Source organism: Pelophylax lessonae (genome assembly GCF_965119305.1).
Source record: "Pelophylax lessonae genome assembly, chromosome: 3".
Classification (NCBI taxonomy): domain Eukaryota; kingdom Metazoa; phylum Chordata; class Amphibia; order Anura; family Ranidae; genus Pelophylax; species Pelophylax lessonae.
The window spans coordinates 135,461,460-135,477,792 of record NC_138770.1 but is presented as its reverse complement, the minus strand read 5'-3'; the positions used below and the strand labels follow the sequence as shown (position 1 = coordinate 135,477,792).

At 44.5% G+C, this 16,333-nt stretch overlaps 1 protein-coding gene across 1 annotated transcript in view; it reads left to right on the top strand.

The window, feature by feature from the left end:
* Positions 1–16,333, top strand: part of DDX1 (DEAD-box helicase 1) — a 94,274-nt gene that overhangs the window by 38,919 nt on the left and 39,022 nt on the right. The window contains exons 13-19 of the mRNA XM_082252488.1: positions 3,142–3,280; positions 5,280–5,340; positions 6,150–6,248; positions 6,375–6,464; positions 8,474–8,662; positions 10,991–11,042; positions 11,297–11,443. Coding sequence (XP_082108614.1) covers positions 3,142–3,280; positions 5,280–5,340; positions 6,150–6,248; positions 6,375–6,464; positions 8,474–8,662; positions 10,991–11,042; positions 11,297–11,443 — 777 coding nt within the window. The remainder of the gene's footprint in view (positions 1–3,141; positions 3,281–5,279; positions 5,341–6,149; positions 6,249–6,374; positions 6,465–8,473; positions 8,663–10,990; positions 11,043–11,296; positions 11,444–16,333) is intronic.

The window sequence follows — 16,333 nt, the reverse complement described above, 5'->3', positions numbered from 1 at the left end:
GCGTGATAAAACGTAAAACGCACCAGGAAAATGCAAAAAACCGCAACCATCATAGGTGTGAACCAGGCCTTAGGCCAGATTTCTGCAGCTACAGACACCTGGCATGCCAGATATGTTCCAATTTTTGAGAAGCACATGCATCTATAGAGAATATATGTACACAGCATTATCTCATAATTATCCACATTTAACCAAGACATCTTTATTGATAAATTCATAATTGGACTAAGGCTCCGTTCACATTAGTGAGACTTGTCTTGTGATTTTGGACACCTAAAGTTGGATGACAGGTCGCAGCCCATTGATTTCAAGGACTCCTGTTCCAGTCTGTGCAACTTAGAAAAGGTTCCTGCACAACTTTGATGTGACTTTCCAGAGTGCAAAGTTGCATTAAAAAGCGTGCGACTTTGGAGTTGCACTAGTGCGAACAGAGTATCAAGGATCAAAAACTTTTGAAAAACATCAAATAACATGATATAGTAAAGTGGTTCTTCAGTGACCGGTGGGAAAATTTAAAGTCCGCAGCTAAAACTGTAGCTGCTGACTTTTTTTAATAACCTCACACTCACCTGTACGAGAATCCAGCTCTGTCCTAACATGGCCGCTTTCTTCACTGGGCTTTGGTGCCCGGCACATTATCTGTGGGCAGCCGGCTGTAATAGTTGGTGGCTTCACAGCCGGCTATTCACTACGCTTGCGCGAGCTGTGCCGTACTACTTGAGTGGTCCCACACCTTTTTGTGACCTGTGACGCGTCCAAGTGGTCTGCAGGGGAATGTGGGGGGGGGGGGTGAACTTCCAGTCAGATTGCTGCGATGATCTGACTGTAAGTGGGAACAGGTACCTGTCAAAACCAGGTATCCCCCCCCCTCCAGAATCCATAACTAAAATATAGCCAGTCTGGTGACAGCCATTTTTGTTATAGCACTATATATATCTATATATATTATAGCTTGCATATACAAACAGGTGATTATCAGTGTTAACTTGCAGCACCTTGAGTCTGGGTTAGTCCCCTCTCAGAGATACGATTGCTCTGAGCTACAGTGCTCTGCTTGTGTTTTATTAGTTTACTCTGTGCATTTTGGTCCCCCCCTCGCCCAAGACCTACATGTAGGTTTGTAGATTTCCATCCAAATTAAGGTGACAGCAGATATGTGCCCTGCAAACCATTGCGGAATTGTACGTTTTTTATAAGACTTAAAGTGAATGTAAAGCCCCGTTCAGGAAATCTGACCTGGTGTTTACTTATCTCTCTCCAAAGCCCTAAGTCCCATGTCTTTCTGCTGCTCTGTTCCTCTGTTATCAGCACGATAACTTCTGACAAGTTCTCAGACACAGGAGATAAAAGCAACTGGAAATTTGTGTCGGGGAAGGGACTTAGAGACTGATAAGCAGAAAGCTTGTCTATTCAAAATACAACTCTACAATTGTAGTCTTCCTTCCTCTGCCTATGTGGTGAGTGCTTTTTCTCCAATCAGCTCACATACAGTGTATGCTAATGTAGCAGAATTCCCAGCCATTGTGCTGGATGTGGGTCCGCCTGGGTTACCGCTAATAACAGCATATTTAAGCATGTGAGCACTGAGACAATGACCAGTCCAGTATCTTTGGGTTTTTTTGTTTATTAAGAACTTGGATGGGAGAAGGGATGAGTGGGATACTCTTTTGGCTCAACTATACACAATTTACTGGGGACAACTGAAAAACGCCTGTTGATGCTGACTTGAAGCTGGCTTGATGCCCGTCAACGCTGGTTAACGCTGGCCTGCTGCCTGTTAACACTGAACTGACTTCTGATCACCTCCTTGTAACTCAAAATCCTTTTTGAAGCTCCCTTTGGTGCTCCTTGCTGAGGTAGCTACTTTAGCACTGCTGAACACTTGTACCCTTCAGGGCCCGCACCGGCACCCTCTTTCACACACTTATCTTCAGGGCTTAGAAACTGGCACCCCCTTTCCTAAGCCTTCTCTACTGGTTAACTGGCTCCCGGATCCCTCTGACCTTCTGGAGTGGTCCCCTATCCTAGGCAGACCCCTGAGAAATTTACAGTACTCACGACACTGCTCTCCTTGAAACTTCGGCCCAGTAGCTCCACTCAGTCCACAGCATACTGGATCCCTCTCTGAAGCTCAGATCAACCTTCGTCCTCTAGGCCGACTGCCCAGGACACCCTCACTCGTTCTGACAGGAGGAGAGACAGCCATCATCCTCCTCCTGGGACTCTGCTTCCCGCCAAAGACGCTCTGTCATGTGTCCCCCTCAGACTTATACCCCATCCCAGGATGCATTGCAGCAGATTCTGCCCTCTGGGATAGATACATGCCCTGGTGTGCTATTGGTCAGGTTTTCTCCACTGTCCAATAAGAGCTCTCATTGGACATAGTGGGGAGACTCTCCAAGCTCATCAGGCACACCTGGAAACACATGACAGCCTAGCTGAACAATCAGGCCCCCCTGATAAGCAGACAGGGCCTCCCTTATGGTTTTTCTAGCACCTACCTAGGAGGGTGCTACACTAAGACAGGAAGAAACCTTTCTAACACGATGTGCATTTTTTTAAAGAATATAGAAAGCTGAAGACAGCAGATATACATGTAAAATGAATGTAGGGAGATTGGTCTCATCTCTGTGTATCATCTGAGGGTGTTCACTGAGTATATGTGAGGATTTACATCCACTTTTAAGCCTGGTACACACTAGTTTAGTTGTTGTGTTTTTTTTTTTGTTTTTTTTTACCCAGGGGGCTATACGAAAATAAAAAAAAAAAACTGAAGAGCTCAGGAAGAGCAGCTGTACTGACTATGATGTTAGTACAGCGATCTCCCCCACAGAGCGATTTGTGTTCTGACAGAGACGGCCCCCTGTCAGAATACTCCGGTCAGTGCTCTCAGCCACTGGCTGAGTCCGGGAGACGGTTGGCATACCTCTATCAGTCATGCCCATTTGACAGAAGCCGGCTGCCATTCACATGACCGAAGGTCAGCCGATTTCTACTGAACCAGCCGATGCCACCCAATATTCAGCCTATGTGTACAGCCCTTTAGGTCCTTCCTTTACACCTGTATTTACCATTTTCTAGGTTTGATGTTATTCCACCATGTTTACTGATGTCTGCTATTATGTGGTGTTTTTATTTCAGGAAGTGCCCAAGTGAGCCAGGCAAAGAATCTGCCAAATGCACCAAAAGCCCTCATTATTGAACCATCCCGGGAGCTGGCAGAGCAGACTCTGAATAACGTCAAGCAATTCAAGAAATATGTGGACAATCCAAAGCTGAGGTGATCAATATGAGCAGGCTTCTAAATGGGGTTACACTTTTCAGCTAAATAAATAATCATGCTACACGCTAATGTGGCATATGACCCTTAATTGTGTTAACCAGGGCATATATTTTTGTTCCTGGCTCATAAACGACTACAGTGTTTGATTGCTCCTACTTCTCCAGATCTCAAAATGTGAATAGCGACTGTTAATAGCATCTTTTTTAAGAAAGATTAGCCCACACACAAAACATGCCTGCTTAAAGAGGAGCTCCAGTCTGGAAAAATAAAAATTTAAACTTAGTAAGCAGCTACAAATACTTTAGCTGCTGACTTCTAACATAAGGACACTTACCTGTCCAGGAATCCTGCGATTTTGGCGCCCCGAGCCGATTTGTCAATAGGTTTTTTGTGCAGGCGCTGGCATTGTAAGTAAGGGAAACCGGCAGTGAAGCCTTCGGGATTCACAGCCAGTTTCCTACTGCGCATGCGCGAGTTGCGCTTCGCTTTCTGAATGGTCCTGCTGTCTTTTGGGACCTGTGGGTGTCCCACGAGGCAGCGGGGGGAAGAAGGAGGGGTCGAAAATGCATGAAGATTGCCCAACGCTGATCTTACCCGGAAGTGGGAGCGGGTACCTATCAAAACCAGGTACCAGCTCCCCCCACTCCAAAAAAGTGCCAATTGTGTATGCATGAAGTATCTGGTGGTGGTTGGAATGTTCTTGCCCCTCCCCCTCTTATTCTCTGAACAAACTGGTTGTGTTATATATACTTTTTCTCCTTTTTATGAAAACACCTTACACTTTTGTGAATTGTGCTTACTAGTTTAGACAGGACCCTATTGCAGAATTTATCATTCATTTAGAATTTGTTTAAAGTGGTAATAAACACTTTACTATATTGCAGCTTTCCAATTCTTAGATGTGGTGGTTTTTCTTTCTTTTTTTTTTTTTTATTTTCTTTATTTTCATCTCTTGTTCCAGGCAGTAAGTCTGTTGTATTTTAGCAGCTCTCCTGCAAATGTAGCCCATAACGTGTTGAGACAAACCATTTACCACTGACTGGGAAGCTTACAATGATCAGCTGTTATTTATTCATGCATAACCTTTGTTCCAAAAGAAAAAAAAAAAAAACTGTTGCTGTAACTGCAGCGTGAGACAGAATTTGGCTTCAATTTCTTAGGGTGTTTTCACACTTGGTGCGATTGCCTGGTCCGAACCAGAGTTCGATTGCTCCCCCCTCCCTCTGCCCCCGATGGACTGTGTTCACATTTGATTTTTGTATCCAAACCTCGGTACACTTGTGTCATTAAGCTGCAGCCGTCGCGTACTCATGTTGCTTGGCAACCGCTGTAAACGAGAAGGTGCCAAATTGCTTGCTTTGGTACGATTGTGTTCTCATCAGAAGCGAACCGTACTGGAGTTCACATGAACCGTACCCCGGACCACCCTTTTTAAGTGGACTCGGTTACGGTTCGCGGTTGCGCTAAGACAGTGTTCACATCCTCAAAAAGAACCAAATTCTGATGTCAATCGAACCTGGGTGCGCACCAAAAGTGCTAGTGTGAAAACACCCTCGGTGTATTTAAATCTGCTAGTACATTGAAAAGTCCCATCCCCCCTAACTGACAATGCAGCTGTCCAAAGGTGCCCCCTGTGCTCCTTCATCCAGAGTGGGGCGCTCTAATACAGGAAGTGTGTTAATGGCCAGATGGCCAGGGGAAAACAGAGGAAAAAACCCTAACAAAAGAAAACTAATTAATAAAGCCATCAAGTCTAATGACCGGTAAGCTGTAAACTATTACAGTTTTGGTATTGGGTTTAATACTGCTTTAAGAAAAGCATGAGAAAAAATTGTAAACCTTATCTGTATTGTTTGTATTGATACTGGGATTTGGGACAATGAAGGAGCTTTGAGGGAATGGGTAAAGTTTTAGTTTTCTTTATATTTACTGAATTCTGTTTATTTAAAACACCTAATTAAAAAGATGATGATGATGATGATATTTTATTGTGTAGGGAGCTCCTGATTATTGGCGGAGTAGCAGCAAAGGAGCAGCTGGCATCGCTGGAGAGTGGAGTAAGTTTATATATTTTTTCTTCTTTAGAGTGGTATTTTCATCAAGTAATATTAAACACACACTGTTTAATTTACATTATCCCTCCTATTTCTGTATATGGGTGATAGCACTGTAATTATTTTAATAAAAAAAACAAAAAAACATCTAAATACAGTTTTCCTAATCGATGTACAGCTGTCACATGACCCAGATCTTTCCCAGCCTGTCTGCAGGGAAACCTAAGCAAAAGGAGCCTCTAGCGCTATGCTGCTTGTCACATGTTCAAAATAAAAAACATCCTTTTGAGATACAGAGTAAAACCAAATAATTCATATCAGTAAACTGTTTTAAATTGTCATACAAATATATATATTTAAAATCAAATATGTATTATTTTTTGGAAATAACCTTGTGTGGGCAGATTTCTGCCAGTCACAGGCTGTGTCACGCCCCTCTGGCCTGTGTCTTAGAATAAGAGGGAGGTAAAGCCTCCATCAATCTACATGTAATATCCCACCCCTATTGTGTTCATCTGGTTAGTGGGCATTGAGGGGGAGGGAGGGAGTGGGCTGTCATTTACCACTGTGTATACGCCCACATGTGTGACTCTATAGTCACATGGGCTGCTCAGATGTGATAGGGAGGAAATGCTCAGCACAGAAGCTCACTGAAAACTGAGCATGTGCAGAGCTGCCACCACAGCTGCAAAATCCCTAGCTAAATTGGAGGGAGAGGGGGTTGCAGATAGGAAACCGCAGGATTAACCAGGTTTGTTTATGATGTGGTTTAAGTCACACTTTAATACAAACTTTACTTGTGTTCCCAATAGGTGGATATTGTAGTGGGCACTCCAGGCAGAATTGATGACCTCATCTCAACTGGAAAACTGAACCTGTCACAAGTGCGCTTTCTGGTGCTCGATGAAGCTGTAAGTTGTCATGTTCTTTACCCACTGGCTTTATTCTAATGTCCTGGTGCTCTCTAATGATACATGTCTTGTTCTATAGTGTTGTCTAGTTTTCTCTTTTCTGATCTCTCTGTTGCTATGTTGTAGGATGGCCTTCTCTCTCAGGGCTATTCAGACTTCATCAACAGAATTCATCAACAAATCCCTCAGATCACTTCAGATGGGAAAAGGCTGCAGGTAAGACGTGAGGGCCAAACATCTCCTATATACACTGGTCAGTCATAACGTTATGACCACTCATCATAACCCGTTAAAGCATAGACTCCACTAGACCCCTGTGGTATCTGGCATTAAGCAGCACCTCAAGCTCACGGTTATGTTCCTCAAACCATTCTTGGGTTCATCGGACCCGGCAACCTTCTTCCATTGCTCCATGGTCAAGTTCTGATGCTCTCTTTGCCCATTGTAGGAGCCTTGGTTCAGCATGGGCACCCTGACTATACACAACAAACTGCGATGCACTGTGTGTTCTGACACCTTTCTGTTATTCAGCATTCATTTTTTAAGCACAGTGGCTAAGTGTTTCCACCTAGCAGCACTAGGGTCATCAGTTCGAATCCCAACTACGGCACTACCTACCTGGAGTTTGCATATTCTCCCTGTGTCTGCGCGGGTTTCCTCCCACACTCCAAAAACATGCTGGCAGGTTAATTGGATCCGGTCTAAATTGGCTCTAGTATATGAACTGTATGTATGAATGTGAGTTAGGGTCCTTAGATTGTAAGCGTCTTGAGGGCAGGTACTGATGTGAAAGTACAATGTATATGTGTAAAGCGAACTGTAAGTTGACAGCAGTATATAAGTAACTGTAATAAATTTGGCCCTTGTCGGAGTTGCTCAAATCCTTACTCAATGTTTTCACTTTACCTGTCAGTGGTCATAATGTTCGGCAGATCGGTGAAAGTAAACTGTCATGCTTAACTGCTTGCCGACCGTATCACTTGCATGTAAGGTGGCTCTGCTGCTGGCATTTCCCGGCAGGGGGGCGCACGCTGTGATTATACACAGAAGATGCTGATCAGCGGGTGCTGGCCAATGGATGTCTGCCGCCAGGAAGACACACAGGACAGATGACAGGACTATGTAAACAAGGCAGAGCTCTGTCATGTCAGCAGGGAATAAAATCTATCACATCCCTTAGTAAAAGCATCTCCCACAGTACACTAAAACACTGGTTAGGCACACATTTAACCTTTTGATTGCCCTAGATGTTTAACCCCTTTCCCAGCCAATGTCATTGGTACAGTGACCGTGCATATTTTTAGCACTGATCACTGTATTCGTGTCACTGGTTCCCAAAAAATGTCAGTGTCCGATTTGTCTGCCCCAATATCGCAGTCCTGCTATAAGTCGCTGATCGAGGCCATTGCTAGTAAAAAAAGTAAATAAAAATTCCAGTATATATACCATAGTTTGTAGACGCTATAACTTTTGCGAAAACCAATCAATTTACGCTTTTTTTTTTTTTTTTTTTACCAAAAATATGTAGCAGCATACATATTGACCTAAATTAATGAAAAAATTCAATTTTTATAGCAAAAAGTAAAAAAATTTTTTTTTTTTTTTTTAATTGTCAGTCTTTTTTTGTTTGTAACGCAAAAAAATGTCAAAAGAAGAGGTGATCAAATACCACCAAAAGAAGGCTCTATTTGTGGGGAAAAAAAAAAGACATACATTTTGTTAGCGTACAGTGTCGCATGACCATGCAGTAGTTAAATTATCACAGTGCCGTATCGCAAAAAAAATGGCCTGGTCAGGAAGGGGGGTGTAAATCTTCCGGAGGTTAAAAAAAGATGTGGGCTTGTCATTATTCAGAGCCTGACCTTGGACATTCACTGAAAATTGATTCTGAGCTTGTTTCGAAGACACATAACTGGCACCACATGGTAGCACTGCCTGATCTGCAGATAGGTTAGCAGATACCAAATTCACTTTATTCACATATGCACCCAAGTAGTTGTATGCAGACTTGTCCAGTCTGTGGAGAATAATACAATGAATAAATTTGCAGTGGTTTTGATTCCTGTATATTTTCATTATGCAGACACGAGGTAGATCTGAATAGGAATTTTCAAGTAAAATAAAGATGTCTTTTGCTAACTCTACAAAAAGGAATACTGACCAAGTACATTTTTCTGCCAGGAATGTAAACTCTGTGTTCATGATTTGACTTTTGTTCTGCTCAGGTGATCGTGTGTTCGGCCACTCTGCATTCATTTGATGTGAAGAAACTGTCTGAGAAAATCATGCATTTCCCTACCTGGGTGGATCTAAAAGGGGAAGATTCTGTCCCTGAAACCGTTCACCATGTTGTTGTCCCGATCAACCCGAAGAAGGATAAACAGTGGGAGCGACTGGGCAGCAAACATATACGAGTAGGTGCAGTGTTCTTGGAGTTCTGTGTATAATTTATTTAGACACTTAAATTACAAAAAATGGTGTTTTTATATAAATTTGTTTTATAAAAGAAGCCTGTTCGTATAGAAATATGGGATCTGTCATTGCTGACTTGATTTCATCTGTGCACACTTCAGGGCTGCCATCCTGATTCTGGCTTTACTCTCTAGCTCAGAGACTAACTTGGTAGTCAAGCATTCATAGGGACAAGAACTGTATGAGCAGAGACAGACCAGTGCCAGGACAAGGTTATCCGGTGCCCAGGGCAAAAATGATGAACTGAGCCCCCCATCCTTCATTTTTTCAGCATTGAGGGCACTTTCGTTAACAAACTCCTGCATTGGTGCCAATTTTGCAATAATAACCCTCAGCATCGGTGCCAGTTTCTGCAATAATAACCCCCAGCATTGGTGCCAGTTTCCACAATAATAACCCTCAGGGGTGGTGCCAGTTTTGCAATAGCCTGCAGTGGTGGTTCCCGTTTTGCAATACTAACCCTTTGCATTAGTACCAGTTCTGCAATAATAACCCCCAGCACTAATGCCAGTTTTGCAATAATAACCCCCAGCAGTAATGCCAGTTTTACAATAATAATCCCCAACAGTAATGCCAGTTTTGAAATAACCCTCAGTGTTGGTGCCAGTTTTGCAATAATAACTCCTAGTGTTGGTGCCATTTTTGTAATAATAACATCCAGTGCTGGTGCCAGTTTTGCATTAACTCCTAGTGTTGGTGCCAGTTTTACAATAATAACTGCTAGCGTTGTGCCAGTTTTCGCAAAAAAGTAACTCCCAGCATCAGTGCCAGTTTATGCAATTATAACCCTCGGCACTGGTGTCCTGATGCCCCACTTACCCCTAGGGCTTCTGCTCACTCCACCCCCGTCCTAGCCCGAGACCCTATATATATGTATGTCTGTCTGTCTCTCCCACTTGCATTATCTGTCTCTTTCTCTGACTGCTTCTTTCATTCTGTCTCTCTCCTACTCTTAATTTATCAATAAAGGCCTCATTTACACTGTATGTGCATAAAAATATGCAGACTTGACTTGCATAAAATAGTGATGAGTTTATTCTATGTTTGCAGTTTATAAGTCCATGATTTCTCATGTTCCTCTCAGACTGTGACATACCGTGACATATTGTGCAGATATTTTCCCCATCTGCTCACCATAGAATGTGAAGATTCCTTTTCTCTTCTATGATTAAAGGCTAAGTTTTTTTTTTTTTTTTTTTTTTTTTTTTTATAACCTGTATTTAGGATGTAACATGTTCAGCCCCCCTCCCCTTCACCCCTGAGTTTTTTCTTCTCTATGACAGTTGAAGGGGGTTCCTTTCCCCTGCAGCCACTTACGTTTAAAATCAGCTTCGCTGTGATTTGTCTGGGCTACCTCATCAATCATTCACCGTAATCTGTGACCGGAACAAACTACAAGTCCCAACTTCCACCGCGTCATATGGTGTGTAGTTCGCAATGGACTACGAGTGTGCTCAGTGTGCCCGCAGTCTATTCACACTCCCTTCAGCTCTCTAACTGAAAGCCTGTAGAGCAGTACGGTCAGGAAGCTGTGTGGGAGAATATGCAGGAGCCTGACATTGCATCAGTGGTCCACTGATTGTGGCTGCAATGCTTTGCAGGCTCCTGTGGGAAAAAAAAATAATAAATGCACATTTTCTTTTTCCTGCAAAAATATGTGCATTATTCTTTCCTTAAAGGTGAGCTTATCCTTTAATGGGATTGTAGCTGTATTAGTGTACTATTGCAACAACAGAGTTATTGGGGGGCACCATTGCAAGACGTGTGCCTTTATCTTCAAGGGCTCCTTGGTCACACCAGTGGCACAGTCTGCTTTCCTTCAGCTTATAGGTCTGTACTGTCCAGATTTGATTTCCAGTCTCTCTGCTTATCCATCACCCCAAATCTCTATCTTCTTCCCCACTTTCTATGCACCCTTCACCCCTTCCTCCCTTTCCTCATAGAGAAAATAGTACAGAATGTTAACACTACTTAAATAAAATGTTTTTTAAAAACAACTGGTTCTTCTTTGTGGTTCTGTCCTTAGAAAAAAAGTTTAATTATTTAAGTAAGCAAGTTAGCCATTATTATTGTCCTATTAACCGATGCATGCTAAAGCGACTAAATGTGATTTGGGCTTCTGGATTTGAAGGAGATCGCTTCGGTACAGGGATCTCTAGGACTTGCAATCTAAAATAAATCAATGCCAGATTGGCATGAACTAATATAATGTGAGGTTTTTCTCTTAAATGAATTTCTTAATGTTTTTTTTAATACTTTTTGTTGCATAGACTGATGGAGTCCACGATAAAGATAACACTAGACCAGGAGGAAGCTCCCCAGGTAATCTGTGATGTCTTGTGCCATAACACAATAAGCTCAGTTCATTAAGCTAGAACTCATTTTTGTCATAAATAGTTAATTTTACCCATATGACTGCTTTTTTTTTTCAATCCTTATTGGCCATCACAACTGAAAAGATGTTATGACAAATAGCAGTTGTTCTAGCTTAATGAATTAGCCCCCTTTGTTATGCAGCAGAATATGGGAGAACAGTCACTATGGAATCACTAACTGTGATTTCTGTTCTTTCCCAGAAACTATGTCAGAAGCCATTAAGATCCTAAAGGGAGAGTACATAGTTCGTGCCATCAAAGAACACAACATGGACCAAGCCATCATCTTCTGCCGAACCAAGCTGGACTGTGACAACATGGAGCAATATTTTATACAGTATGGAGGAGGTAATAACTGCACAAATAGCAGTGTCTTGTATAAAGAGAATGGCAGCAAATGTTTATATCCTAATTACGGTAAATCTTTACTGTAGTATAGTTTGCTAGAACACACAATTTTCTTATTGATTTAAATTTTTGTCTAAAAGCTTTTTTTTTTTTTTTTTTTTTTAACATGATGTTGATATGTCTTTAACCACTTGCCGACCGCCGCCCGACTATATACGGCGGCGGTCAGCCCCTCGCAGGCAAAGTGATGTACCGGTACGTCACTAGCCTGGGAGCCAATAGGGGGCTCTAGGAAGCCCGTGCGTGTGACCGGCGGACCCGATGTCCGCCGGTCACTCGCGATCGTCGGGTGGAGAGGGAGCAAGGCAGGCGACTAATGTAAACAAAGCCGCCCTTCATTCTTCCCTGTGTAAAAGCACAGATCACTCGGTCCTGCTATGTAGGACAGTTGATCTGTGCTGTTACACCACTAGCCACATCCAATGACAGTTAGAAACACGCCCCTAGGGGCACACTTAACCCTTCCCTCTCCAATAAAGTTAACCCCTTCCCTCCCAGTGTCATTTTTACAGTAACAGTGCATATGTATAGCACTGATTACTGTAGTAATGTCACTGGTACCCCCAAAAATGTCAGTCAAGGGTCTGATCTGTCCGCCGCAATGTCGCAGTCCCGCAAAAAAAATCACAGATCGCCGCCATTAATCGTTAAAAAAAAAAAAAATGGCAAAAATCTTTCCCTTAGTTAGTAAACGCAATAACTTTTGCGCAAACCAATCAAAATGCGCTTATTGTGATTTTTTTTTTTTTTTACCAAACATAGGTAGCAGAAAACAAATTGGCCAAAAATTTAAAAAAATTTAGATTTTTCCTTTTTTTTTGGGGGGGGGGGGGGGATTTCATATTTTTGATTATAGCGCATGATCAAAAATTGCACAAGTGATCAAATACCACCAAAAGAAAGCTCTATTTGTGGGAAAAAAAGGACGTCAAATTCATTTAGGTACAGCGTCGCACGACCACGCAATTATCCGTTAAACTCACGCAGTGCCGAATCGCAAAATACCCCCTGGTCAGGAAGGGGGTAAAATCGTCCGGGGCTTAAGTGGTTAAAACACACCCCTATTTTGTCCTTTCTCCTATGCTGAACCCTGCAATCTGTCACTGTCTGTCACTTAGGAGATCCGCCCGCTTTGTTTACACAAGCAGGTGGATCTCCAAACTCGATTCCCCGACGATGGGGGAAGAGCGGGGGTGGTCACCGCCGCTCCTCCCCTGGCCCGACTCCCGCTGTGACTGAATACAGCGGGAGCGAGCCTCCGGCGGCGGGAGGGGGAGCCCTTCGGGTCTGGTATGGAATTTGAGGGTAGCCCCACGCCGAAAAAAACGGCGTGGGGTCCCCCCCAAAATCCATACCAGACCCTTATCCGAGCATGCAGGAAAGGGGAGGGGACGAGCGAGCAGCCCCTCCCCCCTGGACCATACCAGGCCACACGCCCTCAACATCGGGGGGGTGCTTTGGGGCAGGGGGGGCTCTGCACCCCCCACCTCAAAGCACCTTGCCCCCATGTTGATGAGGACAAGGGCCTCATACCCACAACCCTGGCTGGTGGTTGTGGGGGTCTGCGGGCTCATCGGAATCTGGAAGCCCCCTTTAACAAGGGGGCCCCCCAGACCGGCATAATCACCGGGACAGCGTCGGAGGAGGACCAGAGGAAGAAGACGACCAGAGGAGGCAAAAGGGCAGAAGAGCGGAGGGCAGAAGAGCGGAGGGCAGAAGAGCGGAGGGCAGAAGAGCGGAGGGCAGAAGAGCGGAGGGGAGAAGAGCGGAGGGGAGAAGAGCGGATGAAGATTTTTAATACATTTTTCAAAACGTCTCCTGTCGTTCTTTACATACACTGCCTTTTATGGGGTGAATGGGTAGGGGTACAGTGTACCCCATACCCATTCACATAGGGAGGGGGTCCGGGATCTGGGGGGCCCCCTTGTTAAAGGGGGCTTCCAGATTCCGATGAGCCCCCTGCCCGCAGTCCCCCACAACCACCGGCCAGGGTTGTGGGGGATGAGCCCCTTGTCCTCATCAACATGGGGGCAAGGTGCTTTGAGGTGGGGGGTGCAGAGCCCCCCCTGCCCCAAAGCACCCACACCCCCCCCATGTTGAGGGCGTGTGGCCTGGTATGGTCCAGGGGGGGTGGGGCAGCTCGCTCGTCCCCTCCCCTTTCCTGGCCTGCCGGGCTGCATGCTCGGATAAGGGTCTGGTATGGATTTTGGGGGGGACCCCACGCAGTTTTTTCGTGGGGCCACCCTCAAATTCCATACCAGACCTGAAGGGCACCCCACGCCGTTTTTTTTTCCTCATTTTGGCGTGGAGTTCCCCCTCAAGATTCTCACAGCGAAAGTCGCGCCGCAAGTCGGATCATCCTGATCTGACTTGCGGTGCGACTTCCATTCAAATCAATAGGCTCCCATAGGGAACCATTGATTTTGAATGGAGGCAGAAAAAACGCTGCTAAAAGCTATGTGGCCAAACGTGCAATAACTCTTATGGAAAAAGCTACTGAAAGCACGTTTTTACAGCTGCTTTTTCCTGGCGTCAAGAAACAGCTTTGGAGTGCGTTTTTATGATGCCCTGTGTGCATGGAGCCTAAGGCTGGTAAAATCCAAAAGTATACTGCATGATGATTGGCCTAATCCTGAAAGGATGTTTATTCTCTCTTTACTTCTGAGCAAAATAGAGGTACAAAAGGTTTCCAGTGATCTTCATTGCACTGAATTGGCCAAGAAGGACTTGGTACACCAACATACTCGGACTTCTGGTGAACAAGCCTTTGCCTCTTCCAAACAGATCAGACTTACATAGTTGTTAAGGTTGAATGAAGACACAAATCAATCCAGTTCAACATGTGTGGGGGTGTGTTCATACACCCATACTGATGCAAACCCCCCTATTCCACCTTTCTTCTCAGTCGTTGTTTTTACCTGCGTGGTCCTATGGGATAGAGGTATCTCTGGCTCTGTTATCTTCACCTTTTAGAATGATAAAATCCTCCCTCAAGATCTACCATCAAAACGTGGAAGGCTTACATTGCAGGCAGCTCAGTCCTATGGAATATTTTGTAGTTTTGTATTTTGGCCTTTTATCAATCTGGTCTTGATCGGTGTCTCTCCCAGAGTACCCTTCAGGGAAAAGGTTTATACCTTATCTATTGTTTTCCAGTAACCTCTTGCATCGCAATTTTTAATCTAGACATTTTTTTTGTTTCAAGCAGTTGCCTATATAAATCCCCCAATGGGACCCCTGTTGTAGCCTTTGGATCTCAACCTGGTGCTCTCGGTACTCCAGAAATTGGACCCCTCATTGAGCTGATTAGATTTCCCTTTTGGGTTGCCTTCCTGGTGGCCATTATATCTGTTGTGTGTTTTTTGAGCTGGCAACTTTTTTTTTTTTTTTTTTTTTGTAAAGAGCCATTTGCTGTATTGCACAGGAGTAAAGTGATCTTGGGACCAGGATCTCTTTTGCCCAAGGTGGTCTGTTTTCCACTTCAATGAAGACATTGACCCTCCTTTCTCCTATCCTGCTGCAAAACACACCATAGACCTCTCCCTACATTACTTATATGTTGTGAGGGCTGTTGGGGTCTACCTGGCAGCCACAGATTCTGTTCTCAAAATGGAATCCAGTTTTGTCGTACCTGTAGACACTTGTAGAGGCTATTCTGCCTCCAGCTCCACCATTGCCAAGTGGACAGACAGTTTTTTTTTCCATACCCTTCTTCCTTAAGAATAGATTTTCCCTCTTCTCTATAAAAGCTTACACCACCAGGTGTGTTGGTGTCTCGTGAGCTTTCCAGCATCAAGCATCTCTATCCCAGATTTGCAAGGCTGCCTCCTGGTCCTGTGCTCACACATTCTCTCCAGGTTTTATGGGGTGGATTTTCAAACCATGGCTGATGCAGGCTTCAGCCACAAGGTGCTTCATGCCCTCCCCTCCCCTCTCTTCTGTGGTTACTCCTTATTGCTTGAAAAAAACCTGGATTTCTCTAGCGCTCATCGACAGACGTAGTCCTCGGTGATACACCACCTTCGGGTTATGTTACCTCCGCAGGAGCAGGACTAGACAGGAAATTAAAAAGCTCTGGCCACACCCTAGGGGCAGTCCCAGAGGGTATATCCTCTCTCTCTCTGCCTCAGCAAATCAGTTATTTTCTGTCTAGTTAGGAGTAAGGACCTAGACACCTTGCTGGGATCTTAGGTCCTGGCAAGAATTTTTTCTTAAAGGATTTTTTTAGACAGCTTTTTCTCCAGTGTTCCTGTGAGATCTTCAAGCAAGAAAGCTGAACTGGGCGACGGGCTGGATGTTGAGATCCTGTGGTCACCCCAGTTCAGCCTACGAGCGCGTGCAGGCCATAGCTCCGCGCTGGGTCGGCCGCGACAAAGTCCCATTAAAAGGACTGAACCCGCGAGTTAAACGTCTCGCTGAAACGCCAAAGACCATGAGTCACGGCGTTCGTATCGGTCGACAGCCCTCCCGCCCCGGTGGAGAGGGGTACTGTCAGGAGTTGGTGCCCGCCTGGTTCCGGTATGGTGAGTAGTATGTTCCCCCTTTCCCTCTGACGGGTTTTGTGGTGAACGCGGGCCCCTCTCGGTATGGTAAGAAAGAGTCCTTTCTATCCTATAACATGTCACAGATCCTCCTACTTTGAGTGTGATTTTTTGTGTACAAAAAGCCAGGAGGCTTGGTTTGGGAGCTAACAATCTATTGTATACATGTTTAAAAGATGTAATCTGTGGCATTCTGGGAATCTTATGGGTTAAGTATAAGCTACCTACCAGTCAGAAGCCACGGACATGTAGACTGCCTTCCAAATCAGATCTCCAGCTATTAGCAGGC